The sequence below is a fragment of the Lynx rufus genome, unplaced genomic scaffold, assembly GCF_022079265.1.
Source record: "Lynx rufus isolate CCGP_SWC_20201006 ecotype Redwood Valley unplaced genomic scaffold, mLynRuf1.p SCAF_6, whole genome shotgun sequence".
NCBI classification, from domain to species: domain Eukaryota; kingdom Metazoa; phylum Chordata; class Mammalia; order Carnivora; family Felidae; genus Lynx; species Lynx rufus.
In genome coordinates this window covers 101,699,078-101,708,002 of record NW_025814878.1, presented here as the reverse complement: position 1 = coordinate 101,708,002, position 8,925 = coordinate 101,699,078, and the positions used below count along the sequence as shown (strand labels likewise).

General features: G+C 45.8%; 1 protein-coding gene across 1 annotated transcript; it reads left to right on the top strand.

The window, feature by feature from the left end:
• The first annotated feature begins 1,270 nt into the window (after positions 1-1,270).
• Positions 1,271-8,528, top strand: ANKRD66 (ankyrin repeat domain 66). Its single transcript, XM_047101619.1, has 3 exons — positions 1,271-1,433; positions 3,453-3,681; positions 8,262-8,528. The coding sequence occupies exons 1-3, from the start codon at positions 1,271-1,273 to the stop codon at positions 8,461-8,463; spliced, it is 594 nt and encodes a 197-aa protein (XP_046957575.1). The 3' UTR covers positions 8,464-8,528.
• Positions 8,529-8,925: the final 397 nt, after the last annotated feature.

Genomic DNA, 8,925 nt, shown 5'->3' with positions numbered 1-8,925 from the left:
GCGGTCCGTGAGTTCGAGCCCCGCGTCGGGCTCTGGGCTGATGGCTCGGAGCCTGGAGCCTGTTTCCGATTCTGTGTCTCCCTCTCTCTCTGCCCCTCCCCCGTTCATGCTCTGTCTCTCTCTGTCCCAAAAATAAATAAACGTTGAAAAAAAAAAATTTAAAAAAAAAAATAAAAAAAAAATAAATAAAATAACTTTTGTGAAGTCATGCAATTAAGGGTCAACATGCATAGTTCTTACTACTTTAGTTTCTTGGTTGAAACTACCTTTTCTTTTTCTTTTTTTTTTTAATATTTATTTATTTTTGAGACAGAGACAGAGCATGAACAGGGGAAGGGCAGAGAAAGAGGGAGACACAAAATCTGAAGCAGCTCCAGGCTCCGAGCTGTCAGCACAGAGCCGACGCGGGGCTCGAACTCACGAACTGTGAGATCATGACCTGAGCTGAAGTCGGACGCTTAACCGACTGAGCCACCCAGGTGCCCCCCTTTTTGTTTGTTTTTGACTCTACGTGTGTGATGCCACTGCCTGGCTTCATGCTGAGGCAACAGCAGCTTTGTACCTCATTGCTTTTCAACCCTCAGGGCAAATGTCGGCACAGTGAACAAGGCCAATGGCATTTTCATATTATAATGAAAATAGTTTTGACTTCATGCATCCCCTGAAAGAGTCCTAGAGATTCCTAAGCATCTGTAGACTATAGTTTGAGAACTGTCGGTTTCTGCATTAATGTTGTAGATAACTTGTAGCTGTGTTGTTTGCATGTTTACATCTACTCCATCTGAATTGGTGTGCCAATAGTATTAACTTTCTCTGGAGTCCCTTCTCTGCATTCAGTCAGTAGGCTTTTCACGTAGATTGTCATTGTACCCTCACAACAACTCCGGCAAGTTGTCTCCAGGTTATAGATGAGAAAGCCAAGGCGCAGAATCACACAACTAATTCAGAATCGCACTACCAGCCCTTTGGAACGGGAACTGGAGATAGCACTGGAAAGTGGTTTGAGGCCAAATAGAAAATGCCAGCCCATGAATTCAGCCTGTATGCCTGGAGGCAGAGGGGAGCGTCGATAGATTTTAGGTAAGGGACTGGCATGTACTAACCATGGTGGCTGAGATCCAAATACACCCTCAGCAGCGCACACACATGCAAATTTGTGAGCTGAGAAAGAAAGTAAATGGTAAAGAATCCCGTGGAATCACTTACTGAGAAGAAAGAGCTGTAGAGAACTTCCTAAGGGGCATGTTTTCCCCCCTCCATTATTTCAGTCATGGAATCGACCAAAATGTCAGACATGACAAAGCTCCACCAAGCTGTGGCTGTTGGGGATTACAGTTTAGTGAAAAAGATTTTGAAGAAAGGTCTCTGTGACCCAAACTACAAGGATGTGGACTGGAATGACCGAACTCCACTTCACTGGGCTGCAATCAAAGGTGAGTGGGCAGTGCCTGGGTAGAATCCATCTTTTTGTGAAGTGACCAGTCTGTGTAGGGTAGTAGAAAGAACATTTCTTGAGAGCCAAATGGAACATTTCAACCCTGGCACCACCACTTACTGGTTGTAGCACCTTCAGCAAATTATTTAATGTCTCTGGGCCTTAAGTGAGTTATCTACATAATGGAAACTGCTGCTACCTTGGAATCTTGTGGTGAGGATTCACTAAGATAATGGATGTACAGTGCCCAGCCCATAATTTGCTCTCAATTGATATTAGTCTTCTGCCCTCTTGACCTCCAACAAGAAAGGGAACATCATTGCCGAGGTCGGACAGGGACTCTGCCTTGTTCATTGCTATAACCCCCATGCCTCACATGGCTCGGTGACAGAATTCAAGGAGGATAGTAGCAAAAGCAGCCAATGGGCCTATCAAGGCCTTCAGCAATGGAACACCATGGAAGGATGTCAAGTAAGAGAGTGTTCCGTTTGCTTTTTAAAATTTTGTTTTGACTTCTATATGGAGAATGGATTGGCAGGAAGCAAGCCTGGATGCAGAGAAGTCAGTTGGTAGAATTTTGCAGAAACTGAAGTACAAGGTGATGGTAGCTATAATGAAGCACCTTTTAGTGAACATTTGCTTTATGCTGGGCACTGTGCTGTACACATTACGTCTGTGATTTCATTTGTACTTCACAAGAACTCACTGAGGGAGGTGATAATATTTTTAATTTCCAAATGAGGAAACTGAGCCTCACACCTTCGTTTCTCGTCTGGGAGGCCGTAGTTAGCAGCTGTTATTTACTGGCAGGTATGAGCCCACATCCGTCGTCCCCCAAAAGCCTGGGCTCTTAACTGGTGCTAACTATAAAGTCAGTGGGACTTAAAATATTTTTTATTGAGGTGTAATTAATATACAGCATTATATCAGTTTCAGATGTACAACAACACAATGACTAAATTTTTTAAAAAAAAAATTTTTTTTTTTTTAATGTTTATTTATTTTTGAGACAGAGAGAGACAGAGCATGAACGGGGGAGGGTCACAGAGAGAGGGAGACACAGAATCTGAAACAGGCTCCAGGCTCTGAGCTATCAGCACAGAGCCCGACGCGGGGCTCGAACCCACCGACCGCGAGATCGTGACCTGAGCCGAAGTCGGACGCTTAACCGACCAAGCCACCCAGGCGCCCCCTAAATTTTTTTATGTGTTGCGAAATGAGCACCACAGTAACTGAAGTTAAAATCTGTCCCCATTTGTAGTTACCAAAAAGCTTTCTTCTGGTAAGTTTTAAGACCTGCTCTCTTGGCAGCTTTCAAATCTGCAACACAGCCTCGTTAACTATAGTCACCCTGTGGTACGTTGCATCGTCGGGACTTACTTATTTTATAACTGACGTTTGTGCCTTTTGCCGGTCTTTACTCGTTTCTCCGACCCCTTACCCCCCACCTCTGGCAACCACCAGTTTGTTCACTGAACCAGTGATGTTGGCGTGTTTGTGTGTGTGTGAGGTTTCTGTTGTTGCTGTTGTTGTTGTAGATTCCGCGTACAAGTGAGATCCTAAGGTATTTCTTTTTCTCTGGCTCATTTCCACTCAGCGTAATGCCCTCAAGGCCCATCCCTGTTGTTGCAAAATGTTTGTTTTTCGATCACCATTGACACTGCCAAAAGCTGAGCGAGCCTGACCAGTGCCCTACGGGCATGAGTACAGCGCCTTAGGAGGGAAAGCAAGATTCCTAGGAAGGGATTGGGGGGAAGGGAATGCCCTGGAGGGAGGGAGTAGAGGGAATAGTTGGAGGGCCCAGGCCTCTGGTAGGAGCAAGGTTCAGGGGGTGAACGTGGGGCACTGAGTCCCTGGTAAGAAGGGGCGGGCGGAAGGAGAGGGAGGGTGGGTGAGGAGGGGCTTCCCAGCAAATGTCTTCCCTTCTTTTGGACAAAACCTAGGCTAGTTCTGGCCTCCGCGGGGGCAGAGACATTTTAATCTTAACCTCCTCCCGTTTCTTCCCGTTACATCTAAGGGCATGTGGAGGTGATGCAGCTCCTTATAGAATACGGAGCCAGGCCCTGCCTGGTGACTGATGTGGGCTGGACCCCAGCTCATTTTGCAGCTGAGTCAGGCCATGTGAGCGTGCTCAAAATTCTCCATGCATTGCATGCGGCCATCGACGCCCCCGACTTCTTTGGAGACACGCCGAAGAGGATCGCACAGATCTATGGGCAGACCGCCTGTGTGGCGTTTCTGGAGAAGTAAGTTTCCTTTATTTCCAGCTAGAGAAGTGGCAGAGAAACGGGAGCCTGTGATCAAGATATCTGCCCACTCAGTGGTCTCGGCTCCGTCCAAGGGAATGAGCAAATTCAGCTAACAGTTGTCTGAGTTGTTTTTATTAACTTTTCACAGAAATGACTAGTTTGGGTGGAAGCGACATTGCTGCAGATTATGTGAAATCTATTGTTTTTGTATTATACCAAAATTATAGTTATTTTAATGGTACATATTTATAATAATGTTAACAATATCTCATTGTTATAATTGCTATTTTAGATTGTACAAAAATTATCTCAGATAAGAGAGGTGAGCCACCAAGTTTGCCAATGGGACGTGGGACAAGATTCATGCAGCCCCTGCAGATTCCTGAAAGGTATTCATACTAGCTCTGTGACCTTGGGCAAGTTAAGCCACCTTGCTGGCTCAGTTTTCGTATTAAAAATGAACCTGCTGAATTAGGCTATCAGCTGTAAGGTCCCTTCTACCTTTTAAAATTGCTGTTCGCCTATGAATCTTCTATTCTCACACTCACCAAACATAAGGACTCTTCTAGCACTTGTTAATCTTTTCTCTCACCCACACATTCAAATGGAATTAAGTGTCAGTTATGCACGTGACAGTTACAGCTTCGGGAGGCATGGAAATAACATTTAGGAATTTATGATCCGGTTGGGTTAATCAGTAGTTCGTACACGAGGCAGTAAAGTAACAGAATGAGGGTGGCGTTGCCTGAAAACCAAAATGAGATGCGTAGCAAATCTGACTCCAGGGCAGGGCAGTTCATGGTGGGGAGGGGGGATGACCGTGAAATCACCTTCTAAGAACTTGAAGATAAAGTTATCTTCTGTAAAGTAAAGTAGTTGCTTACAATGAGGTTAGATATCTGTAGAAGTAACCAAAGAGACCTTCTCTTAAGGTGCTCCACAGTAAAAAATACTCAAGCAGTGCCTGGGTGGTTCAGTCTGTGAAACCCCTGGCTCTTGATTTTGGCTCAGGTCATGATCCCAGGGTTGTGGGGTCAAGCCCCGTGTTGGGCTCCGTGCTGAGCACAGGGCCTGCTTGGGATGCTCTCTCTCCTTTTCTCTCTGCCCTCCGCCACGGGTACACATGCACGTGCTCTGTCTCTCTTTCTCTCTCTATCTCAAAAATAAATAAATAAATAAATAAATAAATAAATAAATAAATATCACGATTGAGGTGATCTGGAGGTTAAAGAGACAGAACCTTGAGTCCTGACTCGAAGACTCTTCTCCCCAGTCCTGCATCATCCCCTGCATTCAGTGAGCGTCATCCATTGTGGACCTCAGCATCTGCGGCATGGTTTTCTGAACTTTTAAAAACTCTTAACATATCACTATGTGAGCGTGGTGCCCTCTCTTCGTTTTGCCAGTTCCTGGGTCACCACACGGGGATTTGAATGCATCAAGACCTCTCCTCGTTCAGCTTCTTCTTTCCCTCTCGACCCGTCGTCTGCCTGAAGGTTCCACGATCTTCCATCTATCTGCCATCTGGACGCCATGATACACTGCTTCTTCCACTCTGTTCCCATGATTCTTTAGTTTCCAACCGTTTGTCCTTCTGTACCATATGACCCAGCATTCCCACCCTTGAGTCAGTGTCTGTCTTTTCCACTCCTGTGCCTGTTCTGGTGGAGAAAAGCCCACAACGACGTACACAGGCACCATCAGAAATTCTGGGATTCCTGTCTTCGGCTGAGCCCTCAGAACAGTTGGACTGTCCCTTCTTGTCCTGCTCCTTCAATGACGACTCACGTCCCCATCGTACCTCCACCTGTTCCTCAGACAGTAGGCTTTCCCCTTTATAGAGAAGATTGAAGCCAAGAGCATATGTATTTCACCCTCCTACACCTACATGTCGTATATACACCACATCTGTTCCTTCTTACCTTCCTGTCTGTCCTTCTGGGAGAAGTGTTATCTCTCCATATAGGCCCTGACCCAAATCTTCGTACCTCCTACAAGGCCATCGTTCCCATACTCTCTGTTGCATCTTTTATCCTCTCTTCTGTATTTTTGGCTTTTTTTCTACTCCTTCCCTTCAGTCCTCATTGGCCTTTGAACCTGTTCAAATAGATCTTACTGAACACACAAACGATTAGAGGTCCTTCTACTGTCTGCTGTTTCTTTTCTCTTCCTGCATTTCTATGCTACTTGAATGTTAATCTGTGTAATCGTCTCTCCTTCCTCACCCACCTTTGCGCTTCTTCCCCACTGTTGTATGAATCAATGCTCATCCGGGGAGGTCCTTGTTGCTAAATGAGTGACCTCTTATCAGTTCTCATCTCCCTTAATTTGGTATTTGACTGCCCTTCTCTTTTGGCATGTCTCCTTGGATAACTTTTTATCCTCTCTGATGCTACTCTCTTCTATTTCTCCTTGTACCTATCTGATCATTTCTTCTCATGATTCTCTCGGGCTCTGATTCTCGCTTGCCTTTTAGATGCTGAAATTCCTCAGCATCTTATCCTTGGCTGTCCTCTGCTGAACCTCTCTGCATAATCTCATCCCCTTCCTAGTGACCCGTGGGTGGATAAGCATGATACATGAGCCCAGCATAACTGAAGGGGAAGATGGGTGGTTCCTCCAAATAGCGGGGGTGGGGGTGGGGTGCTATTACCAGGAAAAGTGGGCCTGCAGGGCTGAGCCGAGAAAAACAACAACGATCAACCACATCACGTGTAAGTCATGTTTAGGTATCATCATCTTCCATGTGGAACTTCCCTTTTGACAGTTGAAAGGGGTTAGAGAGAAGGAATCCTGGTTAAGAGGAAATTAATCTGGACCTTGAAAGATAGCTAAGGCCTGACTAATGCAGGAGGGAGAAAGATTCTTGATTTGGAGAGAAGGGCACCAAGTCGGAAGTGTGCAGAGGTTGTGCATACGTGTGAGGGAGTGGAGGGGGAGTGAAAGGATGAGTGGCCTGGCTAAGTACACCACTCATGCTAGAGAGAAGTGGAGAATAAGGTTGGGTGGGTGGGGGACCATTATGGGATGGGCGAGCAGATGAGTGTGAACTCATCTAGGCATTGAAGAGAGGAAACAGATGCTCTAGCAAAGTCCCTTCTGTAGGGGAAGAGACAGCAGGGGTGGTATGCAGCTAGGATTGGAGGCACTCAGACCATAAGTAGGGAGGTCACTGAGGAATTTCTTAATGCCTCATGTTGCAAGTAGGTGCTCTCCTGGGCTAGGATGACGAAAAGAAAGGATATAAGAGAATTTCAGAAAAAGCCTAGACAGTATTTGACAACTTGCTGAATATCCTAGGGGTCCTAGTGAAATAATTCAACTTTTGATTCGGCTTCCTCTAAGCCGTGCATTCAACAAATATTTTGGAGCCCTACCTACCATGCCCATTGCTTTGAACTAGATACCACAAAGGATTTAAAGATAAATCAGATACAGTGTTGGATGTCAAGTTCCCTGTGTGAGAGGAGAGATACTTGTTTACATAAATAGTGCTACTATGGGATAGAAGGTGGCAAAGCCCAAAAAGAGCAGGGCAGAGGAAGGATGTTATGTGGTCTAAATACGGAGCGGTCATTTCTTGTTGTTAAGGGGACAAGCAGGTTTGCTATCTCCTTATCGAACTGTGCTTTTTATAAAACTTTGTACTTGAACTACTTCAAATGATACTGTTGTCTGCTTTCCTTTGTCCATGTGTGTATGATGATCTATTTACCCATTCCTCTCTTACCTCTTCTATTGTTCCATATCTATCACCTGTCTGTATATCGTGTAAGTATTCTTTTCACAAATCCTTCTATATACAAATAATGCATATGTGATTATGAGTACTTTTCTTTCTTTTTTAAGTGTTTCCATAATTTCAATTCTTATACAACAAGGGTGCCTGAGCGGCTCAGATGGTTAAGCACCAGCTTTGGCTCAGGTCATGATCTCTCAGTTCGTGGGTTCAAGCCCTGCGTGGGGCTCTGTGCTGACAGCTGAGCCCGGAGCCTGCTTCGGATTCTGCGTTTCCCTCTCCATCTGTCCCTCTCACATTTGCACTCTCACTCTTTCAAAAATAAGTAAACATTTAAAAATTTTTTTAATAAAAAAATAAAATCTCATGCAACAAATGTACATGGTTTTATAATTAAGGAAAAAAATACAATGGAAAAAGAAACGAAGGAAAACAGCATCCTAGTAATATGCTGGTGGCTCTGTGAATGTGAGTCCTTCAGCATTAGCAGTGTTGTCTTCACGCTAAGTGCCCATCCTTCTATGAACTTCCCACTCTGGGCATGCCATTTTTCTCCACCTCAGTAGCTTCTTTAGTGACTGAGGTACCTAAGCTTACACTTGGAGATGCTGGAGCTTGGCCCCCTTCTTTCCCTCCGGGACTCCTGAGGTGGCCAGGTTGTGTGCAGAGGGCTGGAAGAGACGTCCACGCTGATGCCAGCCCAGGGTCTCCCATCCGGGTACTGAGAGCCGCCATCTTGCCCACACAGGCTGTCCCATCCGGGTACTGAGAGCCGCCATCTTGCCCACACAGGCTCTCCCATCCGGGTACTGAGAGCCGCCATCTTGCCCCTCTCCAGGGCCGAGCCCGAGTGCCAGGACCATCGCCGCACTGCCAGGCAGAAGGGGCTGCCTCTGGACCAGAGGGACGAAGACTGGGATGCCAAGAAAAGGGAGCTGGAGCTGTCTCTTCCCTCCTCGAATCAAAAAACTAATAAGAAAAAGATTAAAAAAATCCGAGGCCCCACCAGGCTGAGCCATCCCAAGGAGAGGAGAATGTGAGGACAGCGTTGGTGGCTCTGGCACCCATGTTTTCGGCGGAAATAGCTTTCCCTGGCACCAGACTAGGAGTGGTTAGATCTGTGCTGTCTTTACATGATTCTAGAGACCATTCTGTAAGACCATTCTGTAGACCGGCCTTCTACCGGCAGCTCATGACCTGTCATTCAACCCAAAGCCTTGCTGGGTGTTCCCTACAGGAGCTGCTGCTTCCTTGCTGCTCCAAGCTGTCCACAGGTATTGCCAGAAAGGGACAAGTGTTAGCTGCTTGTGTTTGGCCACGAGTCCTTTGCACTGTCAGCACCCCGTGACCCACTATATGCAATTATTGAATTACAGGGGGCAAAGAAAGAGCTCTCCCTAAGGAAACTGGATTGTTTCAATGAAAAAGAAAGTAACAATACAATCCCAATAATTTCCAACCTACTCCGTTCAGTTAATCTATGAAAAAAAAAAGGTATTTGT

Coding starts and splice junctions, on each gene's coding strand:
- ANKRD66 (XM_047101619.1), top strand. CDS start 1,271: ATGGAATCGACCAAAATGTCAGACATGACAAAGCTCCACCAAGCTGTG. Junction 1,434..3,452: donor TCACTGGGCTGCAATCAAAG/GTGAGTGGGCAG, acceptor GTTACATCTAAG/GGCATGTGGAGGTGATGCAG. Junction 3,682..8,261: donor TGTGTGGCGTTTCTGGAGAA/GTAAGTTTCCTT, acceptor GCCCCTCTCCAG/GGCCGAGCCCGAGTGCCAGG.